We start from the raw sequence: 26,208 nt of genomic DNA on the forward strand, positions 1-26,208 counted from the left end.
TAACAATGCAAAATGCCTTATGAAATTGCCTTATAAAACAATTACAATACATAATACATGCAATAAATTTTGTGCTACAGATATTTGAGTAAATTTAATTTAAACCCAATGTGGATTTTCTCAGATTTTTTCCCAAATATTGTGTACAAACACAGTGAAGTAAATATACTGTAAGTAAGTGTATATTAGACGAGGGCTTAAGGAATCCTTGTACCTTCAGAAAGGACAGATCGTGCGTCTGCACGGTGTAAGTGATTTCCAGGTTCTCCAGGATCACGGTGCAGTTGCCGTACATCTTCACAATGTTCTGGTAGTGATCTTCTATAGTGCTCAGCAGAGTCAGTCTGTTATTCGCCCCCTGACACACTGAGAAGAGAGAGCAAGCGACAAAAAAAGAATAAAAACACTGCTAATTATATAAATAATAAACGAGATTCCAACCAACAAATGTTACAGAATTTTCTATAAAACATGGTGGAATTTTGAAATACTCAAGCGCGCTGTGGTTTCCATGTTTGCTTCATGTTTTCCCCACTGTGTTCCGATGACTGCTCTGTTCTTGCCCCAGCATGTGGACTTCCATTTGTTTGCTTCTTTATTTGTCATAAACTGTTATAATCAACCAGCCATTTATGGTTCTTCACCAAACTGTTACCACTAAGTTGAAGGCACACAACTGTGATGAGGTCTGATCCAGCATGATGTTGCCCCTGTACACAAAGCCTGCTTCATGAAGATATGCTTTACATGGGTTGAAGATCTTAAGTGACCTGCTATAGAGCTCAAACACTATTGAACACCAGGTACCGAAGCATCTTATACGCCTCCTCACTTCACTATAAACTTTAGTGGAGCATCTTCCCAGAAGAGCGGAGGTTAGTCTTACAGCAAATGGGTACTAAATGTGAAATCGAATGTTCACAAAGCATACGAATCATGTTAAGGTGTCCACAAACATTTGTTCATAAAGTGTATTTTGAAGCCATAGAATATCACAGATTAATGCCAAATTCATATGCAATTTTGCTCCTAAATGAATAACACAAACAAGAAATTTTATCTTTTATGATAAGAATAAAAACCTTTACTCTTCTTATACCACAGTAATTTAAGAACTTTGGCAACAACCAATCAACATCTTAGGCATTGTGCATATGCATTTATAGCTACATTTATCATTGTACAAGCTCCCCATACTATAAAAAATATAAATTACATTTCACACAACTGGTTCTAATGAACTACTTAGCAAGCTATGTGGCATGTATTGCATTTGGCAGATGCCATTATCCAGAGGCGAATTAAAACTGAGCAGTTGAGAGTTAAGGGCCTTGCTCAAGGGCCCAGCAGTGGCAGCTTGGTGGGGCTGGGCTTTGAACGTATGACCCTCCGATTCAGAGTCCAATGCTTTAACCACTGAGGTACCACCTTCCTGAGCATCTATCTGTTACATACAACTCTTACATGTAGTACTATCAGTATATATATATAACTACAACTATAGTATACTATCAGATAAGTCTTAATAAAAAACAGGTACCAAAGCATCTAATAAAGTGGGATTCTATCTGTTGTAGCATCTGGTTCTTTTCTTATAACCTTCTGGACCTGGTAAGATTTAGGAAATATGGCATGATGTCTCAACTATATTAACCATGGGTTAAATATAATGCAAAGGATTCCTTTTACTTCTTCTATTCTACAGTGCAGGAACTCTGAACTCTTCCTCCTCGACTTCTGTGAAGTCCCCTTCGCTTCATGGCTGTGGAGCCAGTGGGCGTATCTTTTACCAGAACTGCATGCCAGTGGAAAGCTTTCAACCACATGCCAAGAGAAATAGTGCTTGTTCTGAGATTCTGCCTGTTTTAGTGGACGTTCTCTTTCTCAAACTCTTTTATATACCGTACATAAAAAAACTCCTTTTCTCTGACCGTAAGCAGAACAGCTTCTTGGACTTGCACAGCACGCACTATTTCCCGTATTCTTGTTTTTCCTTTCTTTTTTTTTAAACACCTGAATGGATTTTCTGGCATCTGATTTGAAATCATCCGTTTCTGCAGCACATCCACTATCTGTTTCTAGAGACGTGTGTGAAAGAAGACAGACGCCTTCAAAAATCCTATCACAGAATAAAGAGGAAAAAAGTATCATCTGCTCATCTCGGATATGAATAAATGTGTAGAATTGGAAATAAAAAGACATTAAAGTTCCTGCAATACTAAAGACAGGGCCAGTATCATGGTTATAAAGACTATTTTGGGAGGTGATAGCTTAGTGGTTAAGGCTCAGGGTTACTGATCAGACGGTTAGGGGTTCAAGCCCTGGTATCGTCAAGCTGCCACTCTTGGGGCCCTAATGCAAGGCCCCTAACCTTCTGTGCTTCAGGGATGCTGTATCATGGCTGACCCTGTGCATTAACCCTAGCTTCTTAAAATTGCTGAGATATGCAGAAAATAATTTCACTGTTTCTTTCTTAACCATTGATGTTGCCCAAAATCAAGGTCCTACCACGGCCATACCTGTCCCCTGACTTAGACCCTGTTGAAAACCTGTGGGGTGAACAAAAGAGGAGAGTCCACCAGAGTGGACATTTAAAGGATTTGGAGATAAAAATGGAGGAATGGTCCATTGGTATGTCTTCTCTGACGTCATTAAGCATTTTAGGATTCAGTAATATTTATATATTCACCTTATATATTTTTTTATATCTATGAGCAGATCAAAAGTTTAAAAGAAAAATTTCCACAGTCTTTACAGTTTTTTACAATCTTCTCACATTTGCTACCTCAGATCAAATCAAATCAAAAAGTATTTGTCGCATACACATACATACGGAGTACGACATGCAGTGAAATCCTACCTAGCTATTTATCTTTAGCTATTCCATTAGCAACCTCTAGCATCATCCTGGTCTGCTAGTTATACTTTTAGTAGTATTTTCATGTAGCCATTAAGCTAGCTTTCCAGGTATATATAGTGCATTATATTTCAACCATCACAACCTGATTGTCTTTCCGGTGTTCTTAATGCTAACTAGCTTATTATAAAGCAAACGAAACAAAAGCTAGTGCGTGCTAGACAAACAACAAATGAATCACTTAAACAGATTAAAAGGTTCTTTATTCACATTGCTCTATCATGTTTCAAAAAAAAAAAAAAAAAAGAGAGAGAGAATTTCCCCCTCTGCAAAACACTGACTGGTTCAGGTGCATTCCTCGACATGTCTGTTCTTGACAATATGTCCAGAAGCTTCTTATTAGCCACTGAGACAGCAAGCGTTGCCTCACCACAGAGCTCATCATTTACGTCAAAATGTTCATCTGCGGTTATGAACTCATCGTTCGCTGCGGCACGAACGCCGAGTTCGAGCATAAATTGTTATTCGAGCGCTGTCCGCACAGAGCGGCCTAACAAAAATGGTTGCCCAGATTTTTTTTGTTGTTGTTGTACTCCGTTGTTGACATACGATGAAGCAAAGAAGAAGGATTTTCCATTGTTTGAATGGAAATGAATGCAGGTACACAAGGAACAAAACGTCCACCCCTCCCTTATCTGATCTTCAGAACACACTCACACCTCTCTCGCATGCTAATTCTCCAGAACTAGCCGGGCTCAAGCCAGAATCCCTGAGAGTGATTTATTTCATTTTCGTTTTAGAGTAAGTTTTAATTAAGGATAATCATTTCACTGGCCTGCGATCAAGCAACATAAATCGAGAGAGGTGACAAACAATTCGGCGGTTGGATGTAAACTGGAGAGAGCTGCAATAAGCAAGAAATAAAACACTTCAGGGGCAAGACAGTGCCTTTACTATTCCTGTGGCTACCTTGCACTTGATTTTCCTACAAGTGAAGTGTTTCATTCAACACTGTTTTGATCTACGGTATTATTATATTGCCATTGCGCAATAAAAATAAAACTGTGCAATATCCATTTTTTATTGATCCATTTCTGTATTTTTTTCTGTGCAAAAATACCCTTTATTTATTTAGTTCTTTAAATAAAAATATGCAATTATTTGATTTGATTTTTTTTTTTATAAAAAAAAAAAAATATGTGCAACTGGAAGCTTCTGTCACCAAAACAAATTCCTTGGAGGTTTAAACATGTTTGTCTAAATCTGATGAGTATCTATGAGTGTCTATCTTCAAGTGAAGCTTAGAAGAAGCATCCAGTTTAGTTGGAGACAATTATGAGAATGAATCCTTAATTTCACTCACTTAACGCTCACTAAAGTAGTAATGTTATACCGTCCTGACCTATTTCCTGCTTCCACAGAGCGTCAGGGCGGACACCTGAGGGCTATCTAGCTGAGATTAGAAACGATCTTGTACAGCTAGAAAGGTGAAGTTAAAAGTAAGACGAGCCTGTGATGTAACACTGGTCTCATTTTCACTATAACAAATGCATGCTGTGTGTTTTACAGCTGTGGCAATCTGTACGTCTCCCACGCACAAGACCAGATAGATTCCTAAACAGTGCTTTTATTGCTTTGTTATCTACAGGTGATAAAGAGCTGTACTTCCTGGCTGCATCCAGGGTGCCCACTTAGAGCACATGGTTTCACTCCTGGCTTGTCACTTTGTCATGAATACAGACAATTCTTTGTAATAACACTCTTGACCTCATTAGCACATCTCAGCCAAGAGGTAATGATAGAGTTGGGTGTTTAGCTTAGCAAGGCAAATGCAATAAAAAATAAATATGTATGTATACACACACACACACACACACACACACACACACACACACACACACACACACACACACACATATATATATATATATATATATATATATATATATATATATATATATATATATATATATATGACGGTATATAAACAGTTTAATGGTAACGAATGATCTCAAATAGGAACATGTGAATAAACGAAGGGGCTCATGTGCCTGGATAAGTCCCAGAAGTGTGCAGTTGTCTGTGATGATTTCAGCATGACCAGAGGTTCTTTATATCACCTGAACATAATTGGCATCATAAAAAAACCTGGGCTCTTGCATCATTTCCTGTTCATGCTGTAACTCTTTTGGCTGAAGGACAGGACGATAAGGAGTGGCCAGTAGAAACAGGCAGAATTCAAGCCAACTATACTGTGTGCAAGTCGTAACTGTTTATGTCGTGTATACAAAAAAGTTTGAACACCGGCTGTGTTAAGTGTTTCCATGTATTGGGATGAATGAGTAAGGATATTAGTCAGTTCCTTTCACCCACCAAAGCTGCAATTATTAAGTGCTTAACTAACGCAGCTCATCTTGTGTGTATTGATTGAGATTGCTCTGCACTTATATACTAAATATATATACTTACCCTAACCCTAGAGATCCATTATAGCGATTTCTTAATCAAATTGGGTTTGAAGTAGGGCTGCAGCTATCCATTCTTTTTACCGATTATTCCATCAATTAAGGGAAGATAAAACGGGTTTTTTGAAAATGAACAAATTCTGTGTTTCCTTTTTAAAAAAGTTTAAAATTTTTATTGCTGGAATTGCAATCTGTGAAAACTAAACTCATTAAATGTATTTGATTGCCATAATACATCAAATAAAAATATATAAATAAAAATATAAAAATCTATTTTAAATGGGCATAAATATGGTAACAGCACTATACAGGGTTTTCTTTATGTTTTAGTATGTAATGTTCCCAAACTTTGGAAACTTTCTGTCGTTTTCTTTGGCCTCTATCTGTTTTTCTCCTCGTTCACCCATTTTTCATTTTGCAGAGTCTTCTGTGTTACCGGTCCAGAGAGCTCCAGAGTTTAGCAGGTGGTGTGTCAGAAATAATAGTCCGTGGCAAATACAGTGCTTTGTGTATAGTTAAACTAAAAAGCATCAATGCAAATAATTTATTTGTATTCAAATTACTCAAGTTAGTCGAAAAATTGTTTCAGCCTTAGTTTCAAGCTACGTTTACCCCCGTTATGATAAGATACTGGAAGTTTAAAGGAGTTCCTCAAGGCTCTACTCTGGGCTTTCTATATTTAGAGAATGTAACAGATACAAGAGGCATAATTTAAACCAAGCAATCAAGAAATATAAGCTTTGTTAACCCTGAATGTTCCTAACATATTTTTCTTTGTCATTATGGGATTCAAACAGCTTTTTGTTCACTAATGCAGAAGCTCAATCACCAAAGTATCATTATAAATAACTCTAAGTGCTGAACACTTTTATTTAAGCTATAAACTCTAAAAGAACTTGGACTTCTTCCAGCAGTTGCTCTAAACCATTACCATACTGCTACTGTCTTTAATACCAAACTATGAATCTTTAGTAATTTGTTTTACACAATACTGATTTCCATTGCTATTGTTCCTGAAGACCCAGAAATGACAAGTGAAACATACATACATTCAGGACTACAACTGAATTGCGTGTAAAATTGCATAAATATCTGGACATGTTCATTAAATCATATCAATATGTATAAAAGTTATTTAGGTGGGATTTCTTTTGCGCAACACAACCTCTCTTTATCACATATGGATCATATAGCCATTAATGAGAAAACAAATAAGCCACCTGATGCCATTCCTTGTCCCAATATGTGGTCAGATTACTCAACAAGGTTATGTACACAGGGAATTTCTAATGATTTATCGGGAACAGGGTGTGTGCCGAATTCTGTTTCTTTTCACTGTGCCAGTTTAAGTACGTTTGAAAGATTAATTGTTTACTTCTAAGAAGAAGGCTACAAGACATGTATTGTTAGGAGTTTACAATTAGTAAATTTGAATGTAAGCTAATATTGTTCCTTGTAGAATCATTACCTGTAATTATATTACGCAATAGCAGTGATTAAACGAATTAGGTGAAAGCATATCCACGCTTAAAAGGAAGAAGCGATGCTAATCGCTTTTCTGTAATCATCACAAGACACAAACACGACATCATTTGTAGTTTAAAATAGATATTAACACACTAATTTATTCCACTATAAAAGCAAAAACCAAAAAAATGTAAAAAAAAAAAAAATCTCTAATGTTTCTGCCAGACAATGTTTATATCACTGAAGCGTCCGCATTGGAAGAACAGAAGACCAGACCCACGGATTTGAAACAAGGCCCAAACCTCAGAGGTCCACTCATAACTTTAGTGCAGAAGAATGAAAGCGCTTCCCGCAGCCTTCCTGTACACCTAGTCCACACTTCCCTCTCCAGCTAAGATCTAATTGTTATATTTTCAAGTGGCAGGGAATGCACCATTCCTCTACATACAACCACAACAAAGAAGGTTTCACAATACTATAGAAAAAATAAATAAAAATCTTGAAAGATATGGATACACTATGAATTAGATTTTTTAAACCCGTTTCTGTGAAGAGCACTTCCTCCTGTGAGATAAAACTGGAACAAATCCCATTAGGACTTAAACAAATGTGCCAAATGAAGCATGGGGGAGGGTTAAAATCAGATCTAAAGGATGTGACCCCCCTCATGTCATCGTTTTTAGAAAAAAAAAAGGGACAGAGAAGAAAAACTGGCCCTTCTAGCTTTTCAGGAAGTTCCCTATATGGTGGAAAGCAAAGCTCTTCGCTAGAAACGCAGATGCTGGTGGTCTCCTGGGAGGATAGAGGAGGCTCAAGGTCTGATCTGTGGAGGAAGGCACGCGTGTGAGCCAACCCAGATGCTGAGCGTCTACAGCAGAACGTGGGTTTAATTCCACTCAAGGAATGTTAAATACATTAATAGGTAAAGTTACCTGAAAAATAATACTTCACGGACCCCTATTTTGGCCTCTTTAAAGGCTCTTCTTGACTAGATATATGAACACTGGTCTCAGGAGTTCCTGAGATTTTGTGCATTATCATGAAAAAACTGATTTAACAAAGCATATTGAAAGGGGGCTTGGAGTATCACCACTTTTGAAAGGGTCATTTCATACCCTCAATACAACTACAAAGTATAACATTCTATTGTGATATTCAGGATCGATCTATCTATCTATCTATCTATCTATCTATCTATCTATCTATCTATCTATCTATCCATCTATCTATCTATCTATCTATCCATCCATCCATCCATCTATCTATCTATCCATCCATCCATCCATCCATCCATCTATCTATCTATCTATCTATCTATCTATCTATCTATCTATCTATGCTGAGAATGAAGTCACCAGGAAGAAGGAAAAGAGGAAGACCAAGGAGGAGGTTTATGGATGTGGTGAAGGAAGACATGCAGGAAGGTGGTTTGAAAGAGGCAGATGTAGAGGACAGAGTAGTATGGAAACGGACGATGCGCTGTGGTGACCCCTAATGGGAGCAGCCCAAAGAAGAAGAAGAGTAGAGATGTAACAATGCAGTCTATTACATCATATCTTTTAATGCACTATATAAACATAATTTCCTGACTTTTCCAGCCATGTAGCGTTCTTCCCCAAACTTTTACCACCAAGTTGTATAATTGTATACATTGTCTTTGGAGAAGGTAGCATGACATTTCCCCTTCACTTAAACTAGAAACCCCCAAACCTGTTCCAGCATGATGATGTTCCTGGGCACAAAGTCAGCTCCATGAAGATATGCTTTACATGGGTTTAAAGTGTGTGGAAGCTCTTGAGTGGACTGCTTAAAAAGCTCAAACCCTATTAAACACATTTGGGATAGATGTAAAACACTGGCTGTACCCCAGGCCTTTTTACCTCACCTATAGCAGTACCTGACTTTACTAACACTCTTGGCTGAATGAACATAAATCTCCATCATACTCAGTAATCTAGTGAAACATCTTCTTGAAGTGGTGAAACATCTGTAAATGCAAAAAGCATAAAGGAATATTATGGTCAGTTGTCCACAAACCTCTGTTGTTTGTATTGAATATTACATAGTATTATTGGCTAGTATTTGTCTTCAATACCGCATTACCAATTCCAGAACAGCTTTTAGCCATGAAGCAGAAACTGAAAAATGTATTTCAGAGCTAGGGTAACTTCCCAGGAACGTTTTGATAGCATGCTAAATACTGCAAGGAAAAGTAGCATATACTGTACAAGCACTACTACTGCACATATATTATTCTAAGCCAATTTTACTATTTGTTTCGTGTTCGATTTCTAGTAATTATACAACCAATTTTAACATTTCTATCTAAAAGATGCTGTCCAGATTTATTATCTATTTCGATGGACTTCTAATACTCACAGGCCTAGGACAGCTACCCTGCTTTTCCTCAACCATCACCACAATCACGGTAACGCAAAGAGAAGGAAAACTAAACCTTTTCTCTCCCTGGCTCATGTCTTTCCATGTTGAAAAGACAAATAAGGACCAAAATTAAGGCAAATGTTTACGCGGCTTGGAACGGCCTCCCTAACAAGTCAGTGTACATCTCCAATTACACTTTGCTAAAGTTTAGCTGTGTTTATCCTGAGGCCCAGGGCTGGAATGCTGGTGAAAAGGTCTCTTTAGAGCATGTTGAGGTAGCATTCACCATATATGTGCACGCTAACCTTTCGCACCGTTCAGAAGAACATCTTCTTGTGCATGTTGCGTTCGACGTCTGATAAAAAAAACAGGACAGCATCGACAGCATCCTTAAACGTTTGTGGTGCTAACAACAAAAACCAAAAGATGCATTCAAGCCATTTGGATCCATTACCTTTTGAATTGCTAATTTGTCTGCAAAGCTTTAGAGCCTATTCAAGATGAGAGAAATACAAACCATTAAAGGAAGATTCATAGCAGCAAAAATGACCTCTTTATGTTCCATGAAACTGTATAGCTGAGAATTGCGTTAATGGAGACTTTGTGAACTGACAAACGAAAAAACTAATGACAGCACGCATTCTTACTATTATGACTTTGGAATTGCATTTTGTAAAGAGACACGCGGTTCTAATCCCAACTCTGAGCACATATAGTCGTCCATTATGATGTCCATAGTACCGTAAAGTCACCATTCATTGTCAGAATACTGCTCAATTACATTTTTTTCTTGATAGACAGTGGAGATAGACAGTACTTAAAGCACCCAGAAAGGCATGAGTCAAAAAGGTCAGCTGTCGAGACGGAAGAAAAATGGTTTCCTCTGTGCAATAGGAGCACAAACTCAAAAAACATATCTCCAGTGAAAAAAGTTGAGTCAGCTGACAGGCGTGAAGAAAAGTGGACCCCCTGGTTTCTAAATAATCTTTCAGGCTGTGGTTCTGACTATTTAAAATTGTATATATATATATACACATACACACAATTTATTTGTTTTACACAATTATACACAAAATACATTTGGACCTTTTCTGGACAAAAGTGGTCCGCCGGGTTACGTTCTAAGACCCCCCGTGAGTTCCGAAAATCCGCGAATTTTGCATGCACCCCCGCAGCCCCCTATGGTACCTTAGTGAATTCATCTAGACATTATGTCAATTCAATTCAATAATGTGTTTTAAAAAATTGTATGAAATTTGTTAGTAAAAACATAGTTTAAAATGTTATTCCTAACGTTCCTAAACATTCGTTCCCACTCCGGATTCCCGTGGATTTTAAAATAATCCGCAATTTGCTGTTCGTTAGGTTCCAAATGAGAACCTGCAAATTTTCCAAACTGCGAATTCCGAACCGAAAATTATCGGGGGTTGACTGTATTTTTTATTTTTTATTTTCTGTAGATTTCAGAACTTTGATGTCCTATATGAGTCAGGATAATTTGTTTTTACAAAAAAGCAATTGTGCAGGTTATATGACATCTTATTCATAGTTGGGAATTGGAAAATCAAAAAATGGTCAAAAAACAAATAAACTAAATCTTACATTCATTTCTTCTTTTTTAAGTGATGAACTGTGAAGTTTGGGTGAATTCATCTCCACACCAGCATCAGATCCCTGTTCTTGATTGACAGAAGTGGAATCTGATGAGGTCTACTGTTGTAGCTGTTTTGAATCAAGTTTACACTGTTGAGATGCTTTTCAACTCAACACGGCTGTAAGGAGTGTTTATTTTAGGTTTTCTAACCATCCTGTAGTTCGACCCACTCAAGCTAATCTTTTTCATCAACAGGGTGTTTCTGGATGTTTTTTTGTTTTTTTTTCACCGCTCTGTGTAAACTTTAGCGAATTGCTGTGTGTGACAATCTTAATCTTAGATTCTTAAATGTCTAAATCTCTACGGTTGATCGGATAATTGCAAGAATGACCAAGGGTACCGGTTGTTCCTTATAAACTGGTATAAAAAGTTGACATCTTATACATCTAAAACAGCCTTAACTTAATCATTTTCAATTCCAGAAACAAGCTCTGATATTAAGCGTCCTCGCATGTCTGCTTCAAATACTCTCCTGGCTTTTAAATCAGGAAAGTGCGTCAGTCAGTCTCACTGTAATTATTTTCTGCAGAAAGACTTCACAAAACCTTACAAGCCCGTTTTAGGCATTTATTACGCATAGAAGGACGTACAACCACACCAATCTGCACCAGGCTCCCAGTCACACCGCGCTCACACTCAACTCTATAACAGGAAATAGAGGAGGCTGCTATGAAGTGAGAGTGAGTGGGCAGTGGGGGCCGGACTTCTTTCCTGTTCACCACAAGCTCCTTATGCTACGGCATGAGATAGACAGAGAGAAAGAAAGAGAGAAAGAGAGAAAGAGAGAGAGGGACACGCTACCACAGGCTGGATAACCCACACATTTCACACATCATACCAGCTGGAAAAAAGCAGCTGCTCTTCAAATCCACCCCCCCTCAACCCCAACACGCCACCCCACCATCGCACAAGTCTAAAAGTTCCCAAAGTTTTTTCCCAGTCTTAAAACCAAGCAAACAAGACCAAGAATTAGATTTACTGACCCACCAGCACCAATTAAGTGGCGCTGGTTTAGTAAAGCGTTCCATCACAAATTAACTAAAGCATGCGCGCCAGAGTTGAGTCACTGGAATGTAGAGGATTAAATTGAGGAAATGAAAACTAGGTAATGGCCTGGGAATCAAGAACATCTGACTGCACTTCTCAGCCGTTGGTTTAGTTTATTGTTCCAACAGACCTCGAATTAACTTACAGTTGGGAGCTTAAATCCCGTTTCATTGGGGTGGCTAGGTAAGACCTAATAAACCCCCATTCTTTTAATGGGGGGCCGGGTGATTCTGTAACAGAAAATGCCAATTTTATTATGATTTTAAATGAATTTTTTATGCCCCCAAATGCAATATTAGTTTATTATTTTGTTATGCAGACAAATGCGCATTACTTTTCAAGAGATAACATTATGACCTTATAACATTACGAGTGGTGAAGTAAATCACTGATGATCTCTTCATCATGGCACCTGTTTGTGGGTGGACTCATTTATTAGGCAGCAAGTGAACAATCTGTCCTCAAAGTTGACGTGTTAAAAGCAGGAAAAATGGGCGAGCGTAGCAATTTGAGCGAGTTTGACAAGGGCCAAATTGTAATGCTCTGACTCAGTAGTCTGAATAACACAATTTGGCCCTTATCAAATTCGCTTAAATCAGTGATAATCAGTGATATTCCATCATCGGTCATAATGTTACGTCTAAATGGTATTTGACTTGTCCGAGGGTTACAAGTTTTGTTTAAGAGCCCAGAAGAGGCAGCTTGGTAGTGCAACGACTTGAACATACAAAAATAGTAAATTAATTTTTTTTCTTTTTTTTTTTAATTTATGGAAATTTAAAGCCCAGTGAATGAAACTGCAGTACTGACAAGTACGGGGTGAGGTTTCTTGGTGCTGTGTCCACACGGTTAGTCAGCACACACTCACGATTACTCTGCTTTGCACCTTATGACACACACTCTTTTACTCAGAACCAAACATTCCTGCCCAGATGGAGACTGGTACAGAATTCAGGTTATTTGCACTGACTATGCCTAGTGGGCTGTGTTGCAATTTTTGGTGTCTATTAGATACAGACCTGGATGGTGTGACCTATCAAATTTTTCAGCTTGAAATCCGAAAAAGCCCTGTTACAACTTGCGCATGACACAGCAAGAAATCATGATTAAAATGCCGGCTGCGGGCCAAGAGCTGGGCCCCCGTTATTATGGATACTCCACTGTAGGCCTCGTGTAAAACTCAAAAGAGGAAATGAATTAATCAGAACCATGTGGCAGGGCTCCGTGAGATTTTAAAGTGGGACCGGGATGGGCACATTAGGTCTTTTCAACTGAACGTGAAGTGTAAATGTTCTTACAGCTTCTCAACCCATTCAAATCGAAGCCCAATGCTGTCTGAATGGGACAGTCATCCTTTTCGCAGACAAAAAGCCACAGGATGTGGCCAAGTGGCCAAAGAAACAATGGTTCTGCTTGTCTGGGACTTTAAATTCAACACAAGCCAGTTGGTTTAAGGCCACCCCCTCAGTCTAAATACAAAGAGTAACTGGTCCTCTGTCTTGCATCAATAGTTAGAGCTAAAACGTTAAAGATTGATATTATTAGGCCGAGCAATAGTGGAGTTTATTACAAATAGCTAGGACTAAAACTATAAAATACGACCAATCTTTTGGAAATAGAAAGAAAAAACTCAGCTGGTGAAAAGTTAAAAAGAATGAAAGTTTTTTCAAGACACTTCTTCTTAGTTTTATGATTCATGAGAATGGGATGTTACTCTCAGATGAGGAGACAAAACACCTTTACATATACATCAAAATAGACTCCGATGGCACTGATAGCTGACTTGTACACCGATCAGGAATAACATTATGACATTAAACATTATGAGTGGTGAAGTGAAGAGCACTGATTATCTCTTCATCATGGCACCTGTTAGTGGGTTGGATTTATTAGGCAAGTAAACATTTTCTCCTCAAATTTGATGTGTAAGAAGCAGGAAAAATGAGCGGGCGTAAGGAATTGAGTGAGTTTGACGAGGGCCAAATTGTGACGTCTAGACGACTGGGTCAGAGCATCTCCAAAACTGCAGCTCTTGTGGGATGTTCCTGGTCTGCAGTGGTCAGTATCTATTAAAGTGATCCAAGGAAGGAACAGTGGTGAACCAGCGAGAGGGTCATTGGCGGCCGAGGATCATTGATGCACTGAAGGTTGGTCCGTGTGGTCTGATTTAACAGACGAGCTCCTGTAGCTTAAATTGCTCAAGTTAATACTGTAATGCTCGAGGGGTCAGGACTGTTTTGGCAGCAAAAGGGGAGCCAACACAATATTAAGCAGGTGTTTATAATGTTATGCCTGATCACTGTATAAGAAAAAACCCTCCTTGCTTGCAGAAATCCTGCTTTCTAAAAAAAAAAAGCTCATGTACATAATCCTGAATCATCAAAATAGATTAAAAAGATTATACACTACAAAACATCTCTGTTTCCTGTTAGTTTTCTATTAAAAGCTACTGCACCTTGACCACTTTATGCTAATATTATGCTATTTGCAGTCACACATTTCAACTCCCCTGGCACAGCGAGCAAACAAAACAAGCTGGATGACATTAAGGCGATTTTATGAACAGATGTTGGACTCCCTGAAGATGCAGTGATACGGTCAGTGAAGAATGTTCCATGTTCCCAAGTTTGGCTTAGCTGCACACTTGCACAAGATATGAGATAAGAACCCAGGAAATACAGCTTCATCACCATCCTGTCCGGCGATCGACTCCTTGTGCATTATGAACTCTGGCAGCTTTGGATGGGCCTCTTTTGTAAGCTTAATGACCAAGTTGAAGACTGAGATCATTAAAACAGTCTCACTTACGTAAATCCGAACAAAGCATGCCAGATAAGTGGTGTAAACACTGCTGGATATGTCCGCGTCATAAAATATAATATTAATCATTTTGCAATGAATATTTCAAAGTCAGTCTTTTTCTAATGCCAGGCACACTCGAAGCGGTTTTTGATTGATTGCAAAGTAAATAATATACACACCCTGCTGATACAGCCTGATTTAAATACCCAGTGTGAATACAGTCAGAATAATGATTCCCACTGTTTAGCCCTAACTGCGTCTGAGGGCACTGACTGCACTGTTGTGCTACACCGGATTCCACACATAGCTCGGAGTGGGCCACTATGACAACACAGTCTGCCTCGCATACTTGCCCTCTCGACCTACAACGATCCTCTAATCTCTGTCATTTTCCACACTTGTAATTACAAAGAAAAGCTGCTATAAAACCAAAACAAGTTGCTGTATATTAAAAATTCCAAAAGTCCTGTCTGTCTATAATCAGTCTAGACAGAGAGAGGCTTAATATCATGTCAAAGGGAAATGTGGTCATTACTACAGATTAAAAATTAAATCCCTATTTATATCTAAACGATTGGACAGATTTTTCTTATATCCTATATATGACTATAGAAAAAGGTTCTAGGGTTCTTCAACAAGGGTTCTACTCTGGACAGGACAGGTTTTTCAACACTGTCAACCACAAAGAAAAAAAATGCAGAGTTCAGCCAAAGGTAACATGGTAGAGGGTAAAAAAAAAAAACAATACATTTGTGGAGAACACTCACAAGGATGTTAGTAAAGTTGTGTACTATTGCAGGTGAGGTGAGGAGGCCTAAGGTGCAGTCAGCATTCCAATTCTTCCAAAAGGTGTTTAATAAGGTTGAGGTCAGTGCCCTATAGCAGGCCACTCAAGATCTTCCACACACTTGAAACCCACATAAAGCATATTTTCATGAAGATGGCTTTGTACCCAGGGGCATTAACATGCTGTAAAAGGTCTTAGCTCATTATTGGTCAAATGTAATTGTGTGCCTCCAACTTTGTGGTAACATTTGGGAAAGAACAATAAATGACTAGAAAAGCCAGTGTTCCAATACTTTTGGAAATGCATTGTATGTTGCTTTGGATTTCCTGCCATTTTCAAACTAGATCGTATCAGGTTCTATATAGTACTATTAAGAGTTTCCTCAGAAAATCAACCTGAAGAACTCATTACAATGCAAGCAGGAGCTTATTTTCCAGCACTCCATCTCCAAGAATGCCTCCTCTAATTCAATCGTGCGGATCTGTTTCAGAGCTGCACAAAAGACGCTAATCCAAAACATTTACGACAAGCTGATAAGCCAACTGAAACCTTATAATGTCATTTAAAATGTCTTTTCATTATTACCACACAGTCATAAATTGTGCTTACTGTACATCCTGGTCCACCTTTAGGGCAAACACGGGTTCACGTGGAAATCATTTGTTCTAGCTTCAGATAGCTCATAAGGAACAAACGACACTCCCAGAACTTTTCAGTAAAGCGTTTCCCAACCTGTACGCATGCACTGGTTTTTGTCATCAAATGCAGATTCCATTCGCTCTAACCTGAGATCGACGGTGCTAAACCAGCTGCATTTCCAGGATTGAGCAATTGTGTTTGGAGTTAATGGCGTTACCCTGCAGCGTTTTAGCCGTTTTAGGAGTTTTAATCTAGTGTATGAACATTGTCTCGCCGAACTCCACATAATGCAACCTGTCACTGCTAGAGAAATGAGAGAACATTCAAACATTCACAAGAGTTAATCACAGCCCAAGGGTTTTATTTTGCATTTACGTAATAAGTGTCTTGAAAGGGTTTCCATGTTATTAGAAGCTAAAAGCTTGCATGTTTTTAAGGGTCAGTGCCTAATCTCATTGCAAAAACGTTCCCATTTCCTATATTTGTTCTGAAATAATTGTGCAGTTGTTTTTTTTTGCAGTACAGAATCTTCCAGCTACATGCTGTGTTTGCAATGTCTGTAATTACACCAGGGCAATTCCAGTGTTGCGGATGTGACATCTGAAATACAAAAACGTTGGCTAATATCCTGTTTAAACATTACATTATCTAGGTAACGGATATATCTGGGAATGTGATCTTTCATGGAGAATGTAGAGAGAGACTGAAAGTTTTTTTTCTATTGATATATTACAAATATACTTCTTCTTCTTCTTCTTTCGGCTGCTCCCATTAGGGGTCGCCACAGTGGATCATCCGTCTCCATACCACCCTGTCCTCTACATCTGCCTCTTTTAAACCAACTACCTGCATGTCTTCCCTCACCACATCCATTAACCTTCTCCTTGGCCTTCCTCTTTTCCTCCATCATGGTGGCTCCATCCTCAGCATTCTTCTACCAATATAACTCATGTCCCTCCTCTGCACATGTCCAAACCATATCAAATATTACAAATATACTGCATAATAATAACTATACTAATCATGCAGTATTGCTAAATAAACACTAACTAATAGTAGCCACTGATAACCCTTGGGGTGACAGGAATAGATTCCAGTGTGGTCTTCTGCTACTGAAGCCCATCAGCCTAATAGTCCATTGTGTGGTTCGTTCTGACATGCTTTTGAGCACAGCATGTTTGTAAAGCATGTTGAGTCTAATCAATATCACCTGAGGTGAGGAAACTACTGCCCACTAGATATTTCTTCGTAAAATTTTTAAGAATGCTGTGCTTGAAAATTCCAGAAGATAAGCAACCATGACATGGTCAAAGATCACATAGACAGTAAGCAGTTGTAATGGCATTTCTATTAAAGTAGCTTACGAGTTTGTATATAGCTACAGGAAACAATTTTGCAGAGCTGACATTTCAGTGTTACAGTTATGACATCACTTTAGATGTCTCCATGGTATGTCTGACGTCTGCACTGAAAAGTTCGCCTTCCGAAAAATTTCCAAACAGTAGGCTCGCGACGCTAACACATTACGTTGATAAAGGCCGACGCTGACCGTCCACGATGGAAAACCAAAGCTGGTCAAATTCCAAATATCCTTTTAAAAAATGCAGGCTGAATCTTATTCTTGGCCTTATTCCATCATTCTGTTCTCAAAAAACGCCTCAAGAAAGCCCGGTGCATTCACACCACCTTGCAGAAACGTTTTCCTGGAAGAGTATTTGTGATTTCGGTTACAGTTACACCTCAAAGGCAATGGAGCAATGGTTTATTACTTCACGACTGGCCACACACACTTGATTAAAAAAGTGGTCATCTGATTCTTCTTGCAAAATATGCTACTTTAAGATCAGTAAAACCTTGTGAAGCTGATGGATTAGTCATGAAACATCTTCTGACTGGACTCAAGCGAGCTACTGCTGCTGTCTAACAATATTATTTCAGTGAAAATTCATAATGATGATGAATGAAAGGACATACAATCCTTAATTAAGGAGGAAGTGTGCTATAAAAACCAAATTAGCACTGTGCTGTTGCTTGTGATGCGAGAACCCAGCAGTGAACCAGCTTCCTGTGGTGAAATGCAATCAAACACATTATGGGAGGAAAAAGAGTTGTTTTATATTTTCCCCCAAAAAATAAATAGCAAAACGAGTACAACCGCTTGTAATATGTTAATTCATTTTTAAGATCATTTTGATAATAAAATATAGAGTTTCGACTTTGTTTAAACGATTCCTTGCCCTCAGTTTTCACAATTTTTCCCATACTCTTGACTCCCTTTTGTTGTTTAGGCTAGTCTTGCTAGCATACTGATGCGAATCGTGTTGTGTGGGAATAATGGTACGAAATAAATAAGATTTTTTTAAATCGAATATCCCACTCTTTATACAAGAATGGACATTTTTTATATGTACTTAACAATCTATAACATGTATAACTTATTTTTTATCACAATATTCCAAGCTGAGCATAACCCAGCCAATAAGCTAATGTTAGCTAAAGAAATAGCTAGTCAAAGTGAAGATTCAAGAGATTTTCCATGAGTTCTCATGAAGCATTGGGATGGCTTGGTGAGAATGTTTGTGCCACAGGTTTAACAATAAAGACAGTTATTTTGAGTAGCTTGTTTATAAACAGGCAATCTGTGGCTAGCCTTGAAGCTAATCCTGCTACAGTAAAAAAAAGCCACAGAATGTTGGAGTAAAAGACTTTTTGTCGGCTAGGTAGTTGTCTCGTGAGACTCTTGCTGTCTCAGTAAAAGGAAATGGGCCAAATCTCGTACTTTCTCCTTATTTCCTGTACGTAATGTCAAGTCAAAAAGCTTTTATTGTAATTTCTACCATATATAGATAACGCAGTACACAGTGAAATGAGACAACGTTCCTTGAGAACCTTGATGCTACAAAAAACAACATAGAGCTACATAACAGAACACAGAACTAAGGACTAAAGTAAGTTGTCCTGGCCACATAAAGTTCATCATGTGCAACCTGGTGCAAACAGTGCAAGACAAGACAGTACAAACAGACAACACAAGACAGTGAAGGACAAATACACAAAACATAAAATAGTGCTACCAGTAAACCTATTGTATGGTACACAGTGTGCAAAAGAGATATAGGAGTGTATACAGGAGTGTACTTGTAAATAAACACAAAATGTAAACACAAATGGATTTGCAAAAACCGCATGTAAACAGCTATGTAGTTATAATCAAATAATAACATAATGTAGGTGGTGCTGAAAAACATGGCTGTGTGCGAATGCTGTTCATGGACTTTAGTTCAACATTTGTATGTGTCCTTATTGTCCAGGTGGGTAAGGGGGGGCAGATGGAGGGTTGTTGGTGATGTCATCATCTGTTGAACTGTTTGGACGATACACAAACTGCATGGGGTCCTGTGAGGGTGGTAGCTGGGTCTTGATGTGCCCCTTGACAAGCCTCTCGAAGCTCTTTATCCACGGCTTCTGGTTGGAGTGTGTAGTGATGGTATTGGAGATGGTCACTTAATCAATACACTTGCCGATGTAGCTGGTCCCTGATGATGTGTACTCCTCCAAGTTGATGGAATCGGCATTGGTTGCAGCCTCCCTAAACATGTCCCAGTCAGTGCATTCAAAGCAGTCCTAAAGAGTAGACATGGATCCTGCTGGCCAGGTTTTCAGCAGGTCTGTATGCTGGGATCAGCATAACAAAGATGTGGTCTGAGTAGCCGAGGTGGAGTGAGGCGTCGCCCGGTATGCGCCCGGGATGTTTGTGTAAACAACATCCAGCGTGTTTTCCCTCTGTCGAATTCTGAGTTGAGGTTCTCAACAATAGGTTAGCCTACATCATGAAACTACACACACAAATTATAAATATTTTAGATTTAGTTTCCCAAAGAGGCACACTTAGAACTTTCTTGATCTGCAACAGAGTTGTCTTATAAGAAACATCTTTACAGTAGCTCAAAGGTTCAATGGCTTCACTAGTTTGCTGTGGGATCCTTGAGAAAGCCGAAATTCTGAGCTTGGCTTGGATCAATCTTATGTGGGATAAAATGACAGTCGATTATTTATCAGTAATCATTAATAACAGCATGTTGTCAACAATTCAAATATTTTGTTATTGAGGAAAGTCTGACTGTTTCAAAGCTCTTACATTGGAGACTCTTGTCCAAGTGTTAACAAAATGCCATCCTTTAAAGAACTTCACCATATCAACCATTACACTTACTTAAATCTCTACAAGTCCATTGATGGAGCTATTGACAATCAACATTTACAGAAAAATCATTCAACACCTCCGACCAATCAGATTCAAGCATTTCACAGTGGTTAACTATAGGTTAAATGCGTTACATAAATTGAATTGTACTGTGGTATAATCACAAAATTGACAACAACAGCAATAAGTTTCAACCCTGAGACCTTGAAAAGGAGACCAAGAGTCTTGTCTTGGCACCAGTGAGACCCATGTGTAGACCAAACACACTTTTTTTTTTAGCTAAATCCTAGATATGACTAAAGACATAAGGCTATCTGAGGATTAGCTCTCTGGCCCTGATACCAGCACTTATTGAAAGAAGGTAACACGTTCTCTTAAGAAACCTTGACAAAGTTGGCATTTATGTCTCCGTGTTCTTTTCCTCTGAATCAGTACCTGCATTTTTCTCTTGTTAAACTTTTTTTTCACGCAACCTGGCGCCAAAAGCCGAAACCTGCAAAGGCTTTAAGTTTCGTTTGAGTCTTAACACAACAGATCTCGCCAAGCATGTCAGCAAAAAACGGTAGTTATATTTTCTTCCTTGCCTTGGTGACAAGAGCTGGCTTTAGCTTGTTCTCACACGTTAAAAGCCTCGGGCTGGGAAAAGCAAACCCCATGGTAAGAAAATCCCAGATTCTTATCGTCTCATGGAAAGTGGGAAGACCAGATGGTAACAGAAGACGAGTGTTTCTGGGTGAACAGCGTAAAGCAGGGCCATTTTTCTTTACTGACGTGTGTTTGACATGTTCTCGTCCAGGTGTGTCATAAATCACGTGGTGTACAAGTTCCAGATTGCAACAAAAACGTATGGAAAAGGGGGCAAAAAAAAGCTGGTTTGAATTCTCACATTTAGGACTAGGATGGTATGAAAAATGCAATGAACACAATTATGTTTTTTCTAACAGGTCAGGAAAAAAACAGTGGGAAAAGTAAAAGAAAGGAATAGCTCAATAGTTCTAGGAAAATAAACTAACTGTAAAGTAAAGAATGCTGGTTTAGGGGGTGCACTGTTACATATACATTACAGAAGAACCAGGATCAGAGCACATGGCAAGACATGATCGGCCCTCTGGAGCAGATAGGGTCAAGTGCCTTGCTCAATGGGCCAACAGTGACAACCTTCGCTGCTGGTGCTTGTGCCCCAGACTTTCCTTTTTTTCTGCAATAGTAGTATGTATAGTCTCACTATATTTCCTTTGAATCTATCCCCACAACATAATGTTTCTCATAGTGCAGATATCAACTTCCCTCATCACGTTACCTTCATACCGGTATGCTCAATCACAATCGGAAATATAAAAGCTCTGTTCCCTGGTGTTATTGTTGCATTGTTTTGCTGAAATCTGACTGCCCTCATCAGACACGCCCTTCGAAAGAGAGGCTCAGTTACATCACACTTGACACAATAGCAGATTTGTTCACAACAACGGTATATGTGGAAAAAAAGAGCGTTTACTTCATTTAGATTTTGTCCGATAACTGATTTTGGATCGTTCCACAAAGACGTGGGGGAAATAAAAGTTACCGGTTTAAAATAATTGAATTGTTTTTGTATTTGTTAAATATAGTAAAGGAGGTGTGGACTCTGTGAGAGTCACTGTATCTGTTAGCTATATTAAAGGAGGTTTGGCCTCTGTTGTAGGCACTTTATTTGGAAGCTATCACAGAGGCCATGCTTTCTTTACTCAGTATAGAAGATGTGTTCTCCTTTATATTTATTTGGTGGAAACTTTATCCTGTGTCCATTTCTGGCTTTTTTTTAACAGCTATGAGCTGGGAACAGCCTCATTTGTAACTTAAAAGCATCTGCCAAACAATTACATAAACTCCACTGTGGTGTCTGTCTGAGTTTAGCATCTTACACTTTTCCGTGTTCTTTTTTTTTTATATTCCGTAAGTACGAGCTCAAGCTACTGGTCAAATATGGGCTTCTTTTAGAGAGTCAGAGCTGGAGAGAGATGAATCAGAAAGAACAGAGCTGTCCAGTGAGTCAAGAGTGGAGAGAAGCACATATAAACACACACACACACACTTTTCTTCACACTTTTTACTTTTTATGTAATCCCATTTCTGGGTTCTAGGACAAAAATATTCCTTTTTGACTTTGATGAAAGAGCACTGAATATGTTATAAGTTCCAGTGTGTTAAAATCTGTGTGTGTGTGTGTGTGTGTGTGTGTGTGTGTGTGTGTGTGTGTGTGTGTGTGTGATTGTCTATTCAGAGCCTGCTGGCCTAGAACTGTCATCCGGCTCCTCGATACTTTCCTTTCCCCAACAATCGCTAAAAGTACCACTCGAATGTAAGGTTCAGTGGAATAAAAAACTATTTCAGTTCAGCAGCAAAATATAACAGAGGGAGAACATTTTCCTAAAATATCTCCTGACATCTGTCGACTAATATCAACAAAGACGAGGTAAACATGTACACGCTTCATAATGCAACTGGCTTTGTTTGCTTAATTACTACAAATATTTGGCAAATGGTTGAATGCTATATTAAGTGTATTTGCAGTACGATATAATTTACTCTAAAATATGTATTCGGCATATTAGATGTCGGCTGCTGCACCTAATTAGTTGTTAAACTAAAGAAAAGTCATATGCAATAGATTGAGACCCAAAATTGTGATGCAATTTCCTTCAAAAAAAAAAAAAAACACTGTGTCAAATCGAAACCTTTTCAGAGCTCCTTTCATGGACCCGAGCCTAATGAGATGCAAAAGAAGTGATGGGAAAGTGTGTTTTTTTTCCCTCAGACTGAATTCCAAGGTCCCTTTCCACCACTGTGGCCTGTTGCTGATGGAAAACGCAATAAAAGCCCATGACGCTGGCTGCTATCGTGCATCTATTTTAGGTTTTAGGGGACATTCATGCCTTTCCAAATAACTGAGGGGCTCGACATGTCACAGAGGATGAGAAGGTTCCACGAAACGTACGTGTCTTTCTGAACTGCTGTAAAAGAAAAAGGCGAGTAAATTGAAAAACTAGAGATCGAAGCAATATGTCAGATGGATGTTGAACTACTGGAATTATTACTTATAGATTTTTAAATCCACATGCGTATTTAATCCAACATGTAAACAATTATATAATTAATAAATTTTAAATAATAAATATAAAATTGCGACCTTCATGCAGCACGCCGACTCACGTGTAAACACAAACAGCACGTCGCGTGAGTGATTCGTCTCTAGAGGCCGCTCTCGTGATGATAGCAGGCCAGAAGCCGGAAAAACTATTGGTATGGAATCTATCGGCAAAAACAATTAATCGGTCGATCTCTAGTTTCAAATATTCAGTTTGGGTTATGTTGCAAATAGAAAGCAGTTTCCTCTATTTCGACAAGCCAAAATGAAAGCTATTATTTTGAAACGCAATTCCTCTGTGTCTCAGGATAATAGGTTCGTTCATCAAAATCTTGAAATTGTTTCCACAAAAAATGTTTGGCCCAAAATTCTGCTTTGAGTACAGTAAGTAACAGTGAAGAGGTAATGTGGGATGTAATTTTCTCAGGAGAAAAAGGAGAAAAAAGGGCAACATGGCTGGATGAAATAAAAACATCTGAATGAAAAAAAAGAAATGAATTCAATAGAACCCAAACAGGGCATAAGAGGAAAAAAATTAAGCAATACTAGACAATTATCGACCCGTTTTTGGAGCTCTGTAATAAGTATTGCATTAAAAATCCGTCTAGTGAGACTCAGAAAGCTTTTATAAGCTTGTATGTCTGTGAAACCGAGTGAATGAATTGAAAGTCCATCTAATGAGTGAAAAAGGAAACTAGGCTGGCACACAAAATAGCACAACAGCCAGATTGCTGCTGGGAATAAAGCAGCACAGACCCAAATGGATTCTGGCCATTTCCAAACCCACTCAATATCATTACAATCAGCGGAACGGTCCGAGGCGATTTGCTGTCGCAAACGTCAAAAACATCATGGAACTCGACACTGGCGATCAAACCTCGCTCTTACTGGCCAGATTAGACCCCGCAGAAACCCCCTCATTTTCTCTGTCAAACATAGAGACACTTTCAAAACTTGCAGGAAGCGTGGGGTTGTGCCAGGTTAAGTGACTGCTCGATAGCTTAGCCAAGCAGGAGGTCTTGCTGTTTTCTCATGTCGGTTCACTTCTCGGCTCCGAGCTCTTACACAGATGTGGGCTCTGGGAAAGTTGAGCGTCCGGTGCAATCATCAAGCCGCTGTGACATTCCGTTTTAATAGCTCAGCTTTTTTAACAATTGCACCTCCGGGAGCTGGCGGAAGAGCCGAGAGAGGGGCTCCGACAACGTGCTTCATAAGAAACCATGAAAAGCTAGCTGAGGAGGAAGCAGCAAGAGGAAAGCTGAGAACGATCTGGCAAAGCAACATGATAACTATGCAAAAAACAGGCAAATTGTGTGGGTGCTTCGCAGAACACAGAAAAAAACAAGTCATTTATCCGTGTTTTTTTTTTTTTTTACCTAATTTTTCCCCAAATCCAACCCATTAGTGATGTTTACTTTGACTGATCTCATATCAGAATTATCGCAGATTTATCGGCCAATCTGACACAGCACGCGCCGCTTGTTTACTCAGCGGCAGAACACTTTAGTGCGTAGGCTGCTTCTATAAACAAAGCATTAAAATTCAAATTTCACAGAACACTTGCGCTTTTAATACAAATTTAGTCTCTTGAGTCGGGAAGAATCTGAACCAACAGTCAGGTACAGTAAGAAACAAAAAAGTCAACAATTAACTCTTTTCCAAAAGTAATGTTAAACATGTACCAATATAGAAAGTAGACTTGGGACTTGATTTCAACTCTCGTGGGGTTCGAAATGCAGGCAGAATGAGGAGTTATTATTTAGCTCACAATGATATTTGTGGTAAAGTTGAGACAGATCCTTGCATGATGAACGCTTTCTAAGGGAACTAAGCTCTGATTTCATTTCCTGGTCACTAAGAAAACAGCCAAAGAGCTTGTCATCAAATCTAAACCTCATCAGAAGGAAAACAGCACTAAAAGCTTTCGTGTCCGATGCGTTCCCCATATGCAAGCGCAACCGACTAAACGAATTCAAATCCCATGAGCAACATGCTGGCAGTACTAAAGCTTCTTTCACCATTACTGTAGGAAGCACTGATGGCTTTTCAATCTAAACAAGGATATGACCTCAATGGAGTGAAACTTGATTAGTGTCCATCCATCTTTTGCTAAACTTCAGATCATTAAGAGGAAATGTCTGAGAGATAAAAAGAAAAAGTTAAACCCCATATTTGTCAGATCTCGCTACTTACTTACTAGGGATGCCTGGTAGGATGGGATGCCTGGTTGGTTTCTAATACTTATGTGACGTAGATTAATTTTTTTCAGGTAACAGAGCTAATTCATGCTCATAAAAATCACTACAAGTCACCAGAAGATGTCTTAGACCTGTTTACTGATTTGCCATAATGAGTCCTTATATCACTACAACAAATATTTGTAAAATACTTTAAAGAAACAGAAAAGAAGTACTGAAGAAGTGGGAACAATGGATATTAATTTTCTGGTCACTGGTGGTGATCATTGTTTATTGGTTGGGGAAAATAGTGATTAGTGATTGTTAGTTTCAAAAAATGGTGATCAGTGCTTAGACAATCAGAATACAATGGTGATCAGTGATTGGTAGTTGTGAAAATTTGAGATCAGTGATTGGTGGTTTCAAAAATTGGTGATCATTGATTAGTGATTGGGGTATATAGTGATCAGAGATTGGTGGTTTAAAAAAATGGCGATCAGTGCTTAGACAATCAGAATCAGAATCGAATTACAACGGTGATCTGTGATTGGTGGATTCAAAAATGGTGATTGGTGGTTAAGGAAAACGTGATCAGAGATTGGT

The 26,208-nt window shown here is 38.7% G+C and overlaps 1 protein-coding gene across 1 annotated transcript in view; it reads right to left on the minus strand.

Moving 5' to 3' along the window:
• Positions 1-26,208, minus strand: part of egfra (epidermal growth factor receptor a (erythroblastic leukemia viral (v-erb-b) oncogene homolog, avian)) — a 58,623-nt gene that overhangs the window by 25,989 nt on the left and 6,426 nt on the right. The window contains exon 2 of the mRNA XM_046876768.1: positions 215-366. Within this exon, the coding sequence (XP_046732724.1) occupies positions 215-366 (152 nt within the window). The remainder of the gene's footprint in view (positions 1-214; positions 367-26,208) is intronic.

This window comes from Silurus meridionalis, chromosome 20, assembly GCF_014805685.1.
Source record: "Silurus meridionalis isolate SWU-2019-XX chromosome 20, ASM1480568v1, whole genome shotgun sequence".
NCBI classification, from domain to species: Eukaryota; Metazoa; Chordata; class Actinopteri; order Siluriformes; family Siluridae; genus Silurus; species Silurus meridionalis.